Source organism: Trichoplax adhaerens, genomic scaffold (assembly GCF_000150275.1).
Source record: "Trichoplax adhaerens TRIADscaffold_4 genomic scaffold, whole genome shotgun sequence".
Classification (NCBI taxonomy): Eukaryota; Metazoa; Placozoa; class Uniplacotomia; order Trichoplacea; family Trichoplacidae; genus Trichoplax; species Trichoplax adhaerens.
The window spans coordinates 7,946,936-7,967,828 of NW_002060946.1; the positions used below are offsets into that span (position 1 = coordinate 7,946,936).

General features: G+C 30.6%; 2 protein-coding genes across 2 annotated transcripts; both read left to right on the forward strand.

Moving 5' to 3' along the window:
• Positions 1 to 5,558: 5,558 nt before the first annotated feature.
• TRIADDRAFT_24297 (uncharacterized protein) lies at positions 5,559 to 6,395 on the forward strand (the record flags this gene model as incomplete). Its single annotated transcript, XM_002111698.1, has 1 exon — positions 5,559 to 6,395. One exon carries the CDS (start codon positions 5,559 to 5,561, stop codon positions 6,393 to 6,395), a length of 837 nt encoding a protein of 278 aa, XP_002111734.1.
• A 4,057-nt stretch (positions 6,396 to 10,452) lies between these two features.
• TRIADDRAFT_56077 (uncharacterized protein) lies at positions 10,453 to 11,490 on the forward strand (the record flags this gene model as incomplete). The annotated part of the gene is made up of 1 exon (XM_002111699.1): positions 10,453 to 11,490. The coding sequence occupies one exon, from the start codon at positions 10,453 to 10,455 to the stop codon at positions 11,488 to 11,490; it is 1,038 nt and encodes a 345-aa protein (XP_002111735.1).
• Positions 11,491 to 20,893: the final 9,403 nt, after the last annotated feature.

A 20,893-nucleotide genomic window follows, 5' to 3' on the forward strand; every position in this document is an offset into this window, starting at 1 on the left:
ATTGTGATTTTAGGTTAATAGGATTTATATAACATAAAAATTGAAAATTTTTCATTACTTTTATTAGTAATCATTGAATATATTGCAGAAAATTAAGATAGGTCAATATTGCCATCATCTTTCAATATGACACGCAACGGATTAATTGGACATGTGTCTGACAAATAATTACCATAAAAAAGAGCATTTTATCATGGAGAATTATATGCAATTTCTTTCGCTAGATGCTTGCTAATTTGATGTTTACTGTTTCATATCATAATCTGTGCAAATTGATGTAAATTTTTTACTGGGTTTTTTCGATAATTATAGACTATGTATGACATGATAACTTCACATCATTTGGTCTATGAAGTTTATTTTTAAATTAATTTAAAACGAATAGACAGGTATAAAATACACGTATAAAAGATTAACAAATAACCTTTACAGGAACTTGGTATTTAAAATTTCATGACAAAGCAAGAAAAGGATTCCTCTTAGTTACATCCATATTAATCATGGCGATTATTTTTCTACGTAATTTCCTGCTCATAAAACATTAACTTTTTCCGTTTTTTCCAAAAAATTATATTCGACATTGTTTATATCATTTAGACAACATCGAATTAGTTAATACATTGGGATTCATAATCAAAAATCTAAGTATTAAAGATTTTCAAATAGCGAATTAAGAGGCCTGTTCTTCGCTACTGAAATTGTAGTCACAAAAGAGCATTTGAGTAGAACATTTAACTGCATACTTTATGATTACTTAATGATTACGTTATATGTACAGTATTAGTGCTTTCGTATATTGATAAGCAGAATTGAAGGAAAGAATTAAAATTTCGTTGTGTTTATGTGAAAGTCCAGGACTGGACTGTACTGAGGGCTATTTTAAGGTATAATTATTATCCATAACATTACTTCCTTTCGATTTTATCGATTTAGGTTTGCTTTTGATATCAAAATATTGCGACATACATGAAAAATTTACCAATTCATAATTTGAATAGGCTTTATGCAGCAAGATTAATACTGTTTACGATCTGATACAATACAAAGAGTATCAAATATCTATTGTTTGTGCGAATTATTCCCTCAAAACAATTCCATTATGATATAGAGTATAAAGCGCTGCTATCGCATTAATTGCAATTCATTATGAATTAATATTAATATTCTCAGTGAAATAGTCATGATTTTGACGCTTATAATACTAGCATCCTAACAATAAAATCAGAATTTCAATGATTTAAGAATAAAGGAAGTAATAATTAAGTAAATTAAATATATTGAATAAAAATAGATAAAATAAAAAATATTAGAGCTATCTACCGTTTACAAGATAAAAATTTAAGTATTACACTAGTTTACGTGACTAACCGTGTAAATTAATTAAAATACAATTCGCTTTAGTTTAATTTCGGGATGTCGAAGCCTTCAAAATAAAATTCTAAACTGTTGCTGTTGTAGTTTATGTCTCCTAATTACTATAAAATATTATAATACAATATTAGAGTTAGCTAATTTATATCGCTATGTTAAGTAGAATAATTTCAAAAACTACAACATTACAATAATCATTCACTTATTTTCTATCTAGTATCAGAGTATCGAATAAATATTTGATTACGCTCTGGAGAACGAATAGTAGATAGCGTACTCACTCATATAAGATTTTGCGGTTAACTGTAAGTGCCGGCACGATCAAGCATTGCACTTCTGCAAATACGATGTTCTTAATACTCAGCTAACAATTGCGGACTTCTCTTACAAACACAAACCATATACCCTCTATTTAACGTAACAGAAACATTAGAGAAGGTAGTCTTAAAAATTTGACCAGATCTAAATCGTTAATAGGTATGTGCCTCATTTTATCGGTACCTTTGGAAATCATCTAACCATCAGCATTAAATGAATTAAATGTTCAATCCTTATATTCAGTTGTATTTGCTAATCAAAGTATCAGCATATTTTTTAACATGCTATTGAAAAATAGGTTTGGATATAATCTTTCGACTTTTCTAGTCTTTGAGAGCAAGGCAGTAATTATATTACTGTAAAAAATTTTCCCTACGCCGATCAGATATCAAATAGTTTACTAAGGAAACAATGTGAAAATTCTCTTTATTAGCGACCAAGTAATTTAATCCTTAATGTCATTTCAGATTAACTTGCTTTGAATGACAGCTAGAAACATCACGATATTTGAGTACATTCACAAAATCAATCCATTAATCATAAATAAGTAAACATCTTGCCGACTGTAATGAAATGACAAGTGTAGAGATCAAGCTACAAAACTTTAACAAACTTTGATTCCACTTTCGTTGCACTCCGGTCGACTTAGCAAAACTTTGACATCAAATAAAATTTGGGGAAATAACCGAACAACAATTTATTACAAAACAAAAATGGAGAGAAGTATAAACCGAACAACCTTACAAATACTTAGCTTTAGGTATTATTATTATAAATGACAGACTTAAAAACTGTCAACGATCAAACAACCTTTCGAAAAGAAGAACGTTTTAACTTACGACAATTTGACCCCGAAGGCCTTTTAAATTCAATAAGTTCTTCAAATAAAATCTTCTTCTGCTCTTCCTCCAAATTTTCTAATTGCACTATCATTTATAGGCTTCGTAGAGCCGTCAGAGGTATTTAAAACTAAACATTTGCTAACCAACCGCTCTCAAGATCCGTTTTAGAAAACTACTTTGCACCATTTATCGCCATTTAAGAAAACAAAAATCATTCAAAGTTCAGACACAATTCACCCTACGATTCCCTTACAAAACACTATAAAACTAACAAACTAACTATAAAAATACATCAAAACTTCACTTCTAACATAATTTCTATCATTAATACACTATAAAAGTCTAAAAATCAACCTTTAAACATCAAGATTTAGTCATAAAAATAACATTCTAACTACTTAACAATCAACACAACCTCTGCCAATTTCCATCTTATTTTCTATTTTTCCTCACTAAATTCTCCTAATGTGACTTCAAGTCACGTCATAAAATTCCAAAGTTTCAAATTCATAACAAAAAGTCCAATTTCAAAAATCAACTCTTACGATATTTTTCATAAACTAAAATCCAAAATTTACAACAGAAAAATTATATGACATAAATTAAAACAGGAAAATTATATCGGACACAAACCCAACTGGTACCAGAATCCGAAAACTATTTCGGACATAAATCCGGAAAAATTCGGTTTTTATAAAGATCACAGTAATCGCTTATCGAAAAAATTTATATGACTATTACGACTACTTTTCTGACATTAGTATCGCTTAGTATTCGCGAGTATGGACAGTTGATGTTTTAGCGTCAGATTGTACTGTAACTGTACGATTATAGACTACTGTACATTACAGTACTTTATCGTCATGTTATAAATCCCCTTTCTCTAAGGATAGGGTTTTGCTACTAAGTCAAATTCCTTTACAATTTGAATAGACGATCAAACGCCCTTTCTTTAGATTAGCCATTTGCTCTAGGGCTACTTCGATAGTAATCTATATAATACCTTGTAAAATAATGAAGAAGAAAAGATGGCGACATGATGATTTGGCAGGGTAAAACTTTAAGACACTATCACTTTCTAGGTATTTTCTATAGTAAAATAATACTAGTTACATACTAAAAGCTACAAAGGACTCTACTTTTAGTCCTTTACTACACGGCAATTACTCAATAAGTTATCTCTCTTTATGTGAGTAACGAAAGCATAATAAAAATATAATAATAAGCTCTAACTTCTATTGAAATTATAGGTATAATAAAACCATATTATAGGTCTGGCGTGGATATTAAACGGCTTTATCTAGATTCAATATTGAGTAGTTATATCGATATTTTATAAAGTAATGATCAACCATCACAGTCTGAAAAACGAAACACCATCAGTTATCTTGTTTTACACAATAGCCCAGATGCATTTTATTTTATGGTAAATAACACGAAGCAGGTTATTGCTTCAAACTTGCTTTTCAGAATATAGATAATTTAATTATTATTACCTTTAAGGTGAATATGCAGTAAATATATAATTTCAAGCTAAAGTTATCGTCAGGATAACTTTAGGTAATGTAATTCTAACGCCGATATGAATTCAAATGGGCGTTATGCTTACTGCATGCGTTAACTTAACGTTGCTGATTTTTAAATAATTACCAACCATAGCTCGACTGGAAAATAGAATAATATTAACAAGATTATTTCTTTGAAACCTTACAAATTATGCGCAAGCTACTTAAACTTGGATATTCATTATTAATAACTTTGTTGTCCTAAAGAATGTACGAAGGTGAACATAAGTAGTGATAACATTTTATCGTAACTGATATAAGGATCCATTGCAATGTGAATTATTCCATAAGCACTGTGAATAATGTCTCAGAATAACACGGATCGAAATTAATATCACAATTAAAAATCGAATAAGTATCATTCATCACAATGAAATATCATAATTGAAAACACATTTTTTGCCCGAGTAATATTAAATATTTAATATTAACACATAAATAGAATTATTTCGTTAAAATACAATTTAAAAAAATGTAAATGTCAACAGAAGGAAATTTTCATATATCTATCCATCGTAAGTTTTTCGTTATCAAAATTTGGCAGAGATATTATTTTAGGTTATTAGGAAGACCTGATCTTTCAATCAGTAAATCTTTACTTTATTTCCAATCACATAAGCGTTTATACAACGAATCAGTAGATCTCTTTTACCTAGCTGTGTGTTTGCAAATAATAATTATATTTTATTAGTTCGCTCTATAAGTATCTGACTGTGTCTACAACGATATTATACTGTAATCAAAACAATCTATTAGTCATAAATATAAGTTGACTATAAGGCTAAAATCATTCAGTAGTCACATTTCAATCCTTACTGCACATCTTATTACGAAGCTTAGCAAATTAAGAGTAGTTTTTGTAATTAATTTTTTATGAATACTGATATGTAATTAGTATATACTTAATATAATAATATATTGACAGATACTGCATACGATAATATTATCCTTAAAAGATAAAGTATTCTATCTAGTACGGTACATTGAATTCTACCGGAGAAAATACTTCGGAATCCAAGGTAATGTTTATTAATGATCTGCCATTTTTAAATCGTACGTATTAATACCAGAGTGGTAGATTTTTAGGTTACTACGGCCTCATCCTGGTTAAAATTCGTATCCTTAGATCAGTTATTATGTTACAATGCTGATAAACTCTGCAATTTTGCTGAAATTCTGCTTTATCCTTGATTCTATTTCTTAATTTTTTTTAAATTAAAAGAATGTTCTAACTCACAGTGAGCAGCACCTACTTAGCGCTAGATATTCAGCTTTCGGACTATTATTTGTTGATTTATTGTAATATAGATCATAAGCTCAAGCTATCAACTTCCCTGGGGTAAACTACATTGACAAATCTGAACGAAAATTTCCCGCATAGAAAACTTCGCAAATTAGATAGTAACAAATCAGTTCCCGTATATAAACGTGTTCAAATTATTCGAAGTTTACGCTATATATTATGTCAGCCAATAATATCCAACTCAGCAATGAAACAAACCATCAACTGGTATCGCTATTAGGACTTCGACTTATTGTCGGTATACCTTCAGTTATTATTTTTATCGGTGGTTTGATTGGAAATATATCTACTGTATTTACTATCATTCGATACAGAAGAACGACAACCAAAGATCTCATGTTCTACTTAGTTGCTAATTTAGCAATGTATGATATTCTTGTCATGTTATTTGCTTTACCAATTACAGTTATCCGAAAATTAGCTTTCACATGGCCGTTTGGAGCTTTCCTGTGTTATACTATAAATGGTTTCCCTCCTTTCTCGGGAATAGGCTCAGTAGTAACCATGGTTTCTATAGCAATCGATCGCTACTATGTCGTTTTACATGCAGCAAATCCAAATCCAAAAGAGAAGAAAAAGGGGCTAATTCTTTCAGCAATATTTATAACAGCGCTAGCCGTTGCTTCACCAGCATTTATATTTTCAAAATATGATGACTCTCAATCAACTCCTTATTGCGATATTGTTTTTTCTACTGATTCTGCCGTTCAAATTATCGGATGGCGAATTTATATTACATTATCGAGTATTCTGATTTTATTTCTACCAGTTACGGTCGAATTAATCATATATGTCAAGATTTTACTGGTTTTACGGCAAAGATCGAAAAATATTACAACCCGATTCAATTATGCATATGTTAAAGCTCATAAGAATACCATCAAATTGATGTTGTTAATGACTATTACTTACATTTTTACCCATGCTCCACTATTTATTTGCTATCTTATATATCATTATCAAGGTATATCAACCGAAAATGTTATACTATTTTAACTCATATTTGTTATCGCACATTTTTATGTTTTTATTCTAAAAGTTTAATTAACCCTATAATTTACACTGGCTTTATTCCTAAACAAAAAGAGCGACATATTTATATATTTAGCTTTCAATTTTTAAGGCCTTGTCTGTCGAAGAATTGTAGCTTGAATTTCAAACGAAATGCTGTTGCTCCTAAAACCATCTCGACGACATAGCGGCCAAATAAATAACTGTTAAATAATGTTGCAAAATACGGTTATTACTTTTTATACCATCTCGCGCTCTTTTAACTTCCATAACAGCAGAATTATTTACTAATTACTTTATTTAATCTAGATAAATATCATTTTAGTATTTAATTTTTGTTAGAAACCGTGCCCGGGTATTTATCGTGAATCTTTGCCAGCGCGATTTCGCACGAGTTTCGTTTAACTAAAGCTTGGTTTTTGATTACCCAATGGTCAGCGCTAAGAATAACTCTTTACCAATGATATCATTCTAGAGAGTATTCTCGATACAATAACAAGGATGTTCACTGAAGAATTGGAAATGAACTATAAAAATCAAAATCAGTGAGTACTAAGGGCACATATGTTCCTTAGTACACTTAAAGAAATGGTTGTTATTTTCACTGACGTCAAGTAGAGCACTCGCTACTCATTCCATAAGTGCTGTAGTGATGCATAAGTTTTCAACAAGTGCCAAGAATTTAAAATCTAGCTTATAGTTAAACAAATTATACGCATACAAGTGCGGATACTAGTAAATATATACGCGGATACATACATAATACACCTAGTTTTGGCCATATACGTCACTTATAATGTATCCGGACATGAAATTAGCCTGCTTATCATTCCATAGTTTCCGTACTAAAGAATTATTTGTGAACAACAGTTTATCATTCTAATCAATTTTTGGATCATTCACATCCTTTTAAAGCATGGATTACAAGATTGGCCACTGTTGTTCCAGTAAAGTAGTAGAAATTTTATTATAAGAACATATTATCCTATAGTACCGTAATTAATCAGTAGAGATTACTTACATCGTGAATTTTTGCTCAGAATCTGCAATGTCCACGAGATAGATACTCTAAACCATCCTGAAGTTGATGCTCTGCAATTATTTAAGCTTCTGTAATGTCGGTTTTTGAAACTATAGATATACTTAAAGTAATCAAAATTTGCCAAGTCTTATATCTTTGGTGCACTAATTGCTAAACTCAATCAGAGGCCATATAATGCGCATACATCCAAATATTGTCATGATAAAGGGAGATCCAAACATTGTTGCAAACCAGTCTATTACTGAAATTACATTGTGATGGAGGGTTCGATATCTCGGAGGATTGAGATTTAGTTGCCATTTACAATTAGTGCACCAAAAGTTGTATAAAAGTTATACTTTATTTTAAGTAGTAAAGTAAGTACGGTGAGGTAATTACGGTAGATCAGCGTGAAAGCTGTCGTGAGTAACGTGTGAAGACTAACTAGGAAACTAACGATTTCTGAGGTGGGAAACGGCGGTATTTATAGTTTTAAAGATAGAGCACATGCAAAGAATAGGATTATAGAATTAGATACAACATATACCATAACAGGTTACAACATAGCTGATGATTGTAGCAAACAGCGAGTACTGTAATAACTAAATACAGTAGCCTATATATGAATGTGAAGCAAGCGGACTGTAGATATGTCTAAATATAAGAGCAATACAACATGTCTATATTTAAGAGTAGAATATAGTTACAGTATATTCTAAATACACTACATACATAAATACAGCTATTACTCAATTCGTGTATAAGGCAATATTATGTCTTTGTAATAAGGTCGACTATATCTTATTCTACTCTACTATTATAACTCACAACAGAATTAGGCAAACTGAATAGAGATAAAAGTCTGCTTTATCATACAGAAAATTGTGCAACACACGAATCTATCTCTAAGCTCTAATTAACTTTCTAGCTCACCAATAGTTTCCTTACATATGCTTAATTTTTACATCGATCTTAGTAAAATGTTATTCCTTGTCTTGTCAGAGGGTCTCATATCATGTTAATCTCTTAATTTATATCCCTCATGCAGACAAGATCTTATCTGTTTCATGAGATTGCTTATGTTTATAATAATTAAATTAAGATGAAGTGAGTAGATGTTATATGGTATGATATCACTTAATATTCCCAGTACACAGATATTTACATAGATACATGTAAGAAAATAGTGTTGTAACCAATTTAATAAAATAATTTTGTCCTTACAGTTATTCAATTTAGAGAGTATGTGTGTGAGTTTATGTGTCACTAATGCCGCTATGCCTCTAAATTAACCAGAAAGTAAGCAAGTTTATAATAAAATAAAATCATTTTATTGTAATCAAATATGGAAATCAATATCATAGCTGATACCATATTTATCAAGTCCTCCGTGAAATTTTGGCAGGATATCAAGCGTAACGCCTTAATTATAACAAAATAAAATGAAAAGTAAAAATCGGAAGATGCATGTCATGTTTTCTATGTCATATGCCATGATTTTTTTTAATAATGCCTGTAACATAACTGCGATGATATGCTAATTAAATCTAGAGATCTGCGATATTATCTGCTAATTACTATGTCAATCTTCTGATAAATGAGATATATTAAAAATTCAAGTGAAAGGTTCAACAAAGCTCTATAATTGGAATTATTACGACTTAAAAAACACAGAACGCTAATAACGCAATGATAATTATACGGAATGTCTATGAACAATTATACTAAAATAAAAGGAGAAACTTTACTAATAAACAGAGTGCTGAGTATCATTGTAAATTATGCATTGGGAAATTTTAGTTCATTTTATATTATCATAGAATATGACCCAGGTCTCCTTTATTGAAACAATTTAAATTAAATTAACATTAAAATAAAAGATGCAGTAGAATATTACTTAAAAGATTTTCGTTCCGAAAAATATATTTTGATCTAGAAGTTTATTAAACTCACATACCAAATAATTATACATCTATTCTTTTATTGATCAAAATTAATATCGATCAGATTGTAAGCTGCTGAAAAAGTAAAAAAACGATAATTTATTTTATTGAAAAGGAATAACTGAATTAAAATATCAGGTCGCACTTACAGCACTTACTGTAATTTAAACGAAACTAACAGTTATCCCGCAATATCTATTACCACACACGCTCAGACCTATAACCTATTAAATCGATTTACTGTATTTCTGAGACATTCGGATTAAAGTCGCATATAAGGACCCGTTCCTTTAATCTTCTAGAATCAAGATCTAAATATATATTACCCTTATTAACTATCTATTGCATTCCCAACAATAATGCACTCAATTTGCTATCAAAAAATCAATTACTGATATCCATATTTGTAATGTCGCATAAGCAACATTGCAAATAACATACCAGGTGTGCAATATCTTAAAATGAAATCACACATCCGATTCAAAGGAAAAAGGTCAGCAGCATCAATATTTATAAAATTATTAAACAATAATACAAATGATTGATTTGCTTCCGATGAAAATCGTAATTAGTTTCATAAAATTTTCTCCTGCGTGATAGCTGATGCATTATATAGGTGATCCTTAAAACAACAAAAAGAGCTATAATCTTATTAATTTTTTGTTTATGCCTTCATTAGACTGTTTTAATTACAATAAAAATGACTTCAAGATCAATAACAATATCTAAGTTACAGTAATCTTTAATTTACCTGTTATTAGACCCAATAAACATTGTTACTTACTTATAATTTCGTAATACTCATTAACTCAAAATATATTTACAGCTGAGAGAAAGAGTATAAATTAGAAAATCATTTGTTGATCAAATCAGTCTACTTCAATTTTAATCTTCAAATATATCTACTGCTGACTCAATCATTTTCCCATAGAGTCCTTTAGGCCTAAGCATTCTTGCTTACATCTATTGTGAATATACTTCAAATTTTACAGCACCCCAAGATATCAACTTGAAAACTAAGAGTGCATTGGCACTACTGATAGTGTATGTAACATCAAATTTTTAATTCTTAATCAACATGTCATCCAACCATATTAGACTCAGCAATGAAACAAACCATCAACTGGTATCGCTATTAGGACTTCGACTTATTGTCGGTATACCTTCAGTTATTATTTTTATCGGTGGTTTGATTGGAAATATATCTACTGTATTTACTATCATTCGATACAGAAGAACGACAACCAAAGATCTCATGTTCTACTTAGTTGCTAATTTAGCAATGTATGATATTCTTGTCATGTTATTTGCTTTACCAATTACAGTTATCCGAAAATTAGCTTTCACATGGCCGTTTGGAGCTTTCCTGTGTTATACTATAAATGGTTTCCCTCCTTTCTCGGGAATAGGCTCAGTAGTAACGATGATTTCTATAGTAATCGATCGCTACTATGTCGTTTTACATGCAGCAAATCCAAATCCAAAAGAGAAGCAAAAGGGACTAATTCTTTTAGCTTTATTCATAATAGCATTAGCCATTGCTTCACCAGCATTTATATTTTCAAAATATGACGATTCTCAATCAACTCCTTATTGCGACATGGTTTTTTCTACTGATCCTGCTATTCAAATTATGTGGAGACGAATTTATGTTACCTTAGTCAGTGTTTTGATTTTATTTCTACCAGTTACGTTCGAAGTAGTCTTATATGTCAAAATTTTACTGGTTTTACGACAAAGATTGAAAAGTCCTACAGCTCGATTCAATTATGCATATGTTAAAGCTCATAAGAATACCATCAAATTGATGCTGTTAATGACTATATTATACGCAACTACTCATACACCGCTGTTTACTTGCTACCTAGTCTATCGTTATGGAGGTGTAGCGCCCGAAAATGTTTTAGTATTTCAACTTGTATACATCATCGCGCATTTATGTTTCTATTGCAAAAGTGTCATTAATCCTATAATTTACACTGGCTTTATTCCAGAACATAAGCAGTGGCTACTTTGCATAATTAATTTCAAATTTATACGGCCTCGCTTGTCAAGTACAAGTATCTTAAAATTCCGGAAAAATAAATGTACTATTGCTCCAGTATCAGCCTCATGATTTAGTCATGAAATGCTCATCATGGAGCACTACGGGGCTTAACCTTATAAAATGGCTTTTATTGGATATCTTGTATCTCTCTCGATTTTATAATATTCTATTGGATTGAGAGTAATATCATTCACTAAATATTTCTGCTAAATATTATTATACCGGTGTGACTAGTAAACAATACTATGTAAGACTAGAACAATATATTCATTATCTATGATAAAATGAAACATTTTAATCAAAATTTTCATTCAACGTCACTTAAACTTTCTGCTAAGATTCGTGTTAGTATTGAATACTACAAAGTATGGTTGATACTTAGTTTGTAAAATTAATACTCTATCATTGTAAGCTTATTCTAAATAATAGATTCCATATATCTTGTATTTAGAATCTTGAATATCTCCATATAACGTAACTTTTCTTCTCAATAACAAGGCTAAGAAATTTTTTAACTGACTAGTGTTGTGTGCAATACAATTTTACTTGTACAATATCCGTTAGAATGTTAAATTTTCTAAATGGCTTGACATGATTTGTAACCCTTACCTTATACCGTAAGTATCAAAGCCATAAGTTTACACCTATATTAATACTATGATTAATCCTTCACTTCTCTAGAAATAAATTAGCACACCAATAAATGTATCAACACTTACCGTACTACTTGTTTTTTCAGCTCTAGGCAGAATAGTGCAATACTTACGAAATATAAATATTCTCAACTGCTACGATGACTTATTGAATTAGGGTATTAAATCTACCATAGTCATATCCATAGTCGGTATAAGGCAATGGATTTTTCCTCTAATATAATAACTCCTCCTTCATTTATTCAGTAAGGTATTATAGATTAAAGTTTTTGAAAGTCGTGTTAGCATATTAAAATTTGGAATAGTCTTAGAATGGCAATTCTCTAAATAATGTTTTTACGTATTACTGCACTTATCATTAATTTTTAGATGTAAAGATACAGTATCCATGGCAAAGCATTTATGTTTCAGCATTCTTATTCAATATGATTATTCAATAGTTGTAGAAGTAGGATAATTTAGTTGTACTTCTTCACTTTATCATTCCTGTCGTATGAGTTATTTGGTGAAGTCATTATCTTCTGTACTTGATGATCGTGTGTGCTTGTTACGGAGACATGCTCCGAAATATTAATTGCTAAGTTAATTAAAATATCTCATTTAAATTATTGTTTGCTCCAGTAGCTTATTAGATATCAATGTTTATTCATAAGTACTTGTTCAATATTGTTGACATGTCGGAGCTAACACGCTTAGTCTGTAAACGTTAATTAATAACACCTTAAGTGTAAGATTAATTACTTTGCAGAGCCTTGAGGCTCTAGTTGCTATACTAGGATATGTATACTGTACAGTGTAAGCCGCTATTTCAAGAATATTCGCAAGTGTACCATCGGCGAGGCTATAAAAAGCGGAGCAATAGCTTAGCTTCTCAGTTCCAGTTAGTCATTTACAGGATCTTTTGACTATCTTTTGACTATTATTGCTAAGAATATTCTTACGTTTTTCTTTAGTACATTTTACGACTAAGGTTAACGAAAATAAAGTAAAGTATTTAAACCTATTACTCAATAGTAGTTTTTTTGTGTAGCAGAGAGTTAGTTCAACTACGATAGGTCCCTAAGTTAGTTGGGAACACAAGTACTAGTGAAGATAATGTTTAAGACCCGGTTTCTTGTTACAAAGAAGTAGATTTGTAACAGTGATATACTGTGTCGTCCTGGATAGTCCTGTAAATGTTTCCTTATCTCTTTCCTCAACAGTTCTGTACATCGCTTCTCATGTTATTATGCTTGCTTGCATACTGTTCCTATTTGACTCAGTTTAATCTCTTGAATTCAGCATTATTGAGTGTCCTTATACCCGGTAGATTCTATGTATATTTTGAAACGAAATGAACCTCCCTTAGAATAAAGTACTGCCGTCGCAAGCAGTCTCTTTGTGATAAAATTCTCCAGAATATGTCTCAATATTAAATAGAGCCTAACACCTTAAACTGGTTGCAATAGATCACAGTGCCACACGTAATTGAAATACTAGGAATGTTGTCTATTTCAAGCGGTTTCTTCGAGATCAAATTCTCTCGAACACACCACAGGTTTAGAAAGATATTACTGCAATCCACGAGCTAGTAACTAGAGAGAATAAAATTGATTTACGACACTCGTTTCCTCTATATATGCGGGAAAGTTCGACTAATAAAGGTGAGATCAAACACTTATACCTTAAACTGATTGCGATGGATCACGCTAGTAAACCCAATTGAAATAGTAAAAACATTGTTCTATCCTAAGTGTTTTTTGTGATAAAAATTCTCCTTAATGGGTCAAAACATTAGATTTTACTGCAACATATGAGCTGGCTGTTTGAAAGACCATGAAATCAGTTTCGAAAGAATAAATTGACTTCAGACTTTCATGTACTCCATTTTTGAGAAAATTCAACCAATAAAGGTCAGATCTAAATGGTTATACCTTAAACTGATTGCAATAGACCACAGTAGTAGGCGTAATTAAAACACTAGAAATATAGCAGCATATTAAATTTCCATATATTAATCCAGTTATTCCGGGTCTGAGAGGATGAAAGGGGAAATTAGTAAAATTAAACATTGAAAATTGAAAGCGCGATACATGAGATACCTGCAATATCTAAATACTAGTTATATCACGTATAATTTGCTGTGTGCAGCTTCACCTTTTTTAGTGAAAGTAACCTCTTCTCATAATGCAAATTATCAAAAATAATTATAATATCACCAAATTAAAATGTTATGCTAAACTGAGTCAGCATGAAACGCTAACTTCTATTGTGAATACATTACTGGAACAGCGTAAAAGCTGGATTTAGCATTTGCTTAAGAAAAAATAGATAAGAAAATAAATCTCGTTCTTCTTAAATCTCTACTCAATATCCATGCATTTGCTTAATATGTAGCTACACTCTATGCGACAAAACAAAACACGCAAACTGGGTGCCATTACACAATAATATTCTATTGAACTCGCGAGCATATATATTTAATGATAAGAAATACAGACTAGAGTATGCTTAGCAATACATACGAAAATAGTGTGTCCAATAGCATATTTCATCTTATGTTCTGCATGTCTGCATATAGGTTAATATTCCTTGCCTAATAACGCAAATGACGACTGCCATTTATTAAAATCATTGCAACGGCAAATTTAAAATTTGTAAATACGTATTCATTACTATAATTCAGTCGATTTTTTATTTCTTACACAAAATTCATTGCACGCTTGATGATATTCAAAAGTATGTGCAAAAAGAAAATAGTTGTATTTAAATATCTTTCTCGATAATTACTGCAACATATCGTTAGTTAACTAATTCTGAGGCTAACTGTAGATAGAAATGAATATCATATCACTTACTACTATTGTAGTATCAAGAATCAATTACAAACGGTATAAAAATAAAAATTCAGTTTTACCAGCTATTGAAGTTAGGAAAGTATCATAATCTTATTTCCTTCTTGATACCAAATTACAGTTTTAGATAAAGCTTATCAAATTTACCATTTAATGAAATCAGCAAATTAATTCTTGCAAAGAAATAAGTATAATGTTTAATGTTTATTCAGCCTTACTGACCAATGCCAGTATCGATAAGAGAATATGCGTGCTCTAGAATACCGTAATGTAGTGATTTCAGCTAATTACAGTAGTTTTGTGTAGGCAATACAGTGATAGCATACAGACACTACACATAATGAGACGGTTTACCGATGTATAATTTCACCGTAATTGATATCATTCTAACCATGTTAAAGTTTTGTTTACTATACCATCCGAAAAGGGCTAACAAGGGTATTAGGAGTAAAATAGAAAAATAAAAGAAAAAGAATTTTTGAATTGAAATTGTATTCGCTTCGGAAATATTGCATTTAAAATCCTGAAAAGGCATTAATGACTATTTTAGGATATAACAATCCTTTTCTGTGTCTTGATCAGGATTATAGCGTATACTATGCAGTTTCTTCCTTGCTACATATCATATTTTGGAAATATAGTATTAATTTCAAGATAACGTTATTACAATTTTGACCTTCGACCTGAAAATTTTACTCAGAAAAAGTTTAATCAATAACTTAAAATGATCTAAAACTACCGCAACATGTTTATTTACTAGTATTAATTTCAAGATTGCTTTACTATAGTTTCGACCTTCGACCTGAAAATTTTGCTCGGAAAGTTTTCCATCAAAAACTAAAAAATGGCTTAAAACTACTGCAGCATGTTTTTTCAACAGCGCAAAAACAAAAAATATTTACGGCTTGCGTGATCAACTACTAGATCGGAAGATGTTCTGTCGGAAGTGTCTAAATTTTCGACTTTGGTAGACAGTTTCATCATGACCAATTTGACAAAGGCATAATTTGGCGTGAGCCCAATTCATACCTGAAATGCTGAGATAGGAACTGAAACTTTTTGTCTAAATCAATGATGCACATATTGCTCGTACAATAGCTATGGATATCTTTAGGCATTGCGTTACTGAATGGGAATATAATTTTTCCCAAATTGCAAAGTATTTCATTACAAAATAATCCACCTATGATAATCTTATAATTGAAATTTTCTTCATTCCAATTATCTGCATTGGGTTCATTCCATTATCTGCTTGCTTTCAACTAGCCTATTTATTTTGTCGTAGACAATAGCTATAGAGACAACAGTAATAGGCATCAGCATTTTATTAATGGCGATCGAAAATTTGTAGTCTGAATAAACGCTGCGGCATTAGTGCTTTGGAAATAGGTTATGCTCTACTACTGATAGAGGTCCAAATTATGCAGATGTAATCATGATAGCCAATAGATTTTCCCTACCTTATTGATATTGACATCGAACTACTTCATGTCTCAATATTAATAAAATTCTTTAGACCGCGTCATGCTACCACTGATAGTGTCTTTTGATCTATCTCAGTAGCCTCAAACTCTCTTTAGCAATAATACATAATTTATTATATCTGTAAATATCCATAATTCGAAATTGTTGAATAAAAATTGTCAGTACCACAAGCTGGTGGTCGAGCCTATTAATACTATAGCTATTTAAAGAAGCAAAAATCAGTAATTGCAGAGAATTAATTATAGTTTGTAAAAGCAAGGCATTAGCAACTTTATATTTCCAATAATTACTGTTAATTATTAATATTGTCTACAAGGATTTATTGTTCAACTATAATAGTTACTAGATTACTGCAATAGCTGTCACTTTATCCTGTAGGTCAATACAAGTACGCTTATAACTATTTTGCAGAAAATAATTTAAGCATCATTAATGCTTAATAAAGATCCTTTACTATAACGCTGGGCTGATATCGATTTTTTTTCGTAGTCGTTGGCACTAGGCATTTAAATATTAACAATTTACGAGCTGAAGATTGATACAAAATCTACTTTTTTCACCAAAAAAAATGTATATAAGATATATATAGCTGGAGTGAATAAATAATCATTTAAATTATTTTATATTTTTTAGACAGTATCCTATCAATGGATAATATTAAACTACTAATTGTACGAGCGTACGTGATCTTTAAAAATAATAACAACGACGGCATAGTCTACCGATATTTACCTGTGGTCACGTTTACTATACTCTATTTAAAGTTACTTCAAAGAAAAAAATAGATATATAACCGTAGTTGCTTTCGATATGAAACAAAAAGTATGTATCCTAATAATGAACTTCATGCTTTTAAAATAGCAATACATAGCTACAAATAGTCGCATGGCTAAATAACAAGCCATCATTCAACTGGTGACCAATAAAATATCAAGAGCTGTAGTATATAAGTGGATTAGAATAATTCTTTGTATATTAAACAAATGTGGTATCAATACTCAATGACAGCCTCTCTTTCAGTCATTACAAGTAATTTTTTATGTATTTTAGTAATATGACACAACAGGCCAATATAATTAATGTATTTAGTAACCAATTTACCGCGTTTATTACTAATATTTAGAAATGGAACGCGAATTGAGTCAGGTTAATGAAAAGCTACGGCAAAATATCTTCAGTTATATTTATAGAAATAAGAAATATTGCAATAAAACAAAATAAATATCGACGTTTATAAACATGATACAATCATATATAAGATAAATTTAACGGTATAGAGTACCAATATCATCTTACGCTGGAATAAATGCCGCGACATCATGATTGATTAACTAAGTACGTAAAGCATCTTGAACATAAATGACTTTAGAAGTTGACCGTTAATATATATATAAAGACTAACACAGTAGAAAGAAACATTATATATCATAACAACCATAAAGTAATATATTTTAGGTGATTCTATTTCATTTTACTATATTCACGTAACATTTTCACAGGGAAAATGAGCTTAGACATTAGAACCGTAAATACTTTCTAATTCCAATTTTTGCAAACAATATTTTCTCTTTTCCTAATACAGCATAGACAAATGAGATAAGTATCCTTCCCATTACAATTATACTTATTCCATACTAATAAGTAAAGCCCAGGAATAAACAATTGATATAGCTAGATGTAGTAACAACAATCAATTTTCGCTCATGCACAATAAGCACAATGCTATAGACAGTCTATAATCAGGCAATACAATACTAAATTTAAAAAAATTCCACATTTTCGCTTGGAACAATTGCTATGCACTGTTATAATTTTTATCGCTATTAAAAAAGCCCAGTGACAAACATTCGACGCAGTAAAAATTTAAGTACAATTACTAGTGTTCGTTCATAGACAATAATATGAAGCTTTCTAAAAGGAATAGGCATTATAGAATACTAAAATAGGAAAATATCTGTTTTATTTACGAATGTCTTAATCTACTATATTATTTGTAGACACAGTAAGATGCAGTTGCCTTATGAATTAATATAAAGCGTACCGGTACTCTATAATTTACTTGCTTAGTACTTGTTATATCACTTTTATTATTTAATATAGTAATTGATTTAATTCTAAGGCATATTCAAATTTATTTAATTGCAATCCTATTTTACGGTGCTCGAGCCATCATCAAAGAATTTCCATATGTGGGTATACGAACAAGTTATGTGCAATGCATTTATCCAATTCATTATAGTTTATTTTGTAGAATTTGCAAGGGTATACGGGTCTACGCAAGCTCAAGAAACTACATCCTGCGGAATTTCCGTGAGATCTGTTGGTAATCAATATCCTTATCTGTAAGTAAAATAGTATCTACTCCATCAAGACTCGATATTTCTATCAACTGTGTAAGTAGCCTCTAAACTTTTAACGCTTTAAATTGATAGAATGGATCAATTAACCAAAACAGTAGTAGAAGTTAAAAACAGCTTTCTAGTAACAGACATTTTTTCTCGCTCTACATATTTTGCATTTATTCATGTCACCTACGTTAATTTTTCCGTAGAAATTGCATTTAAAGTCTTACTTTATATTGATTAAGGAACACTGTTAAAATTGATTAAGATTAAAAGTAGTAGTCTTTAGAGCTGGAGTATAATTTTGCACCCGTTCTCTTGCCATTAATACTGTTACTGGTAAGCGGACATAAAGTAGTTCAAAGTACAAAATGGGTGAAAGCTCTATCTGTAGCATTACGGAATTGGGAAGTTGGGCGGAACAAATGTTACTTCAGTCATTTAGAGTAAATCTCTTATAATAGGCCTTTAGAAAGTTAAAAAAATCGACGCCATAATTCATTTTAATCATATAACGATACTTAGTAACTTGGTTCAATTTGTGCCATAGTTAGCGGTATAACAGTGACCGAATTTAGGAGACTGAATGCATTTAAGTAGTTCATAAACTGTCAAAGTAGTTAAAAAGTGTCAAATGAACTGTCATGTTTTATTTGGCATCACCACTTACGTATCTATGCAAAGATAATATAACGCTATCACTTCATGTTTTTAATCTGGCTTTGCGATAGCTCGCTATACGTTTCTTCTCCCCTCACTGTATATCGTACCATTCTTCTATCCCCACTGAATTGAGAATAGCGTCGCTAGCATTTACTAATAAAATATAACTGACAATGTCACCCCTAGTCGTTAATCAATTTCCGGTAGCTATCGTGATTAATTACTTAACATTACAATAAAAGAGTCAATTTTTGCGTCAATCTAAGCACTCGTATCCTGATATGATTACCCTATCCGATCACCTAATATTGATACTTTTGCCTATTTTAGGATTGACTTCTACAGAACCACATCAAGCAGTATAATTAGCGTACCAACTGTCGACTACTGTAACATTTATAGTTGTAGTATTAAAAATGGACAAAATCACACTTAAATCAATGGTAACAACGAAGTATAAAGCAATTTTTGCTACGTGACTGGATAATTGTATTTCTTTTAGTGCGAACCAATTCAATTCTAAATTGCGTATGCTTAAAATATTTACGCAATTCTAATCTGTCATACCATTATTTTGTTTTGATTATAAGTCGCCATTTTAACCAGCATTTAAATGAATATGTCCGTGTAAATGGAGGTACGCAATTTTGATCGATGCTTTTCTCTAGGCGGACATTCTGACATTAGAAAAATGAAAAGAGAAATTTCGACAATAGACCTTGTTCATTATTCTATAAATTGTAGACTAAGGATGACTAGTAAATCACCCTATTTATTTTAACCTCCAATCTAGCTCTTTACTAATTATTATGAAATTAACAAGTATCCTTGACATAACCATTCTTGCCACTGCTCCTTTTCTCTACCGGATCTTCAATACCTATATTACTTAAAATAATACAAGATAGCCTGTAAGCTATATGATAAAACTGAAAGCCTTTGATATACTTTGAAAAAAGGCTACCAACGAGTGTTTGATTTATGGTTCGTCCGGTAAGTTATATTTCCATAACATGAGAATACTAGAAGCCAGCAACCCAGTAAGATATCCAAAACTTTGGGATAGCTGAAATATTAAATTAAAATAGTTACTCACCAACTATTATATAAAATGAGACAATGGCTTACTTAAAATGAGATAATAGGTCACGATAATCACGATATAAATAAATAGATATCACTTTGACATCGCCCATCTGTCAATACTACCCATCTCGTATATGCTAAATAGTGCAGAATATATCAAAGTATGTAATTGTTCTTGATATTGAAGGATATAAATAATTTATCACCGCTTTTATATTGATGTATGCGTCAATAAATAATCTATCACTGCAATCAATAAAGTAGATTTTCTAATTATTCCATATTACTATAAAAATCGAATAATGAAATATGTCACGCATAAAGGCTTGCTGGTCTGAATGTTATATTATCCTTTTACAGGTTATAAGACAATTTAATGTCAGTGAAATGGTTGTTTGACGCTACTATT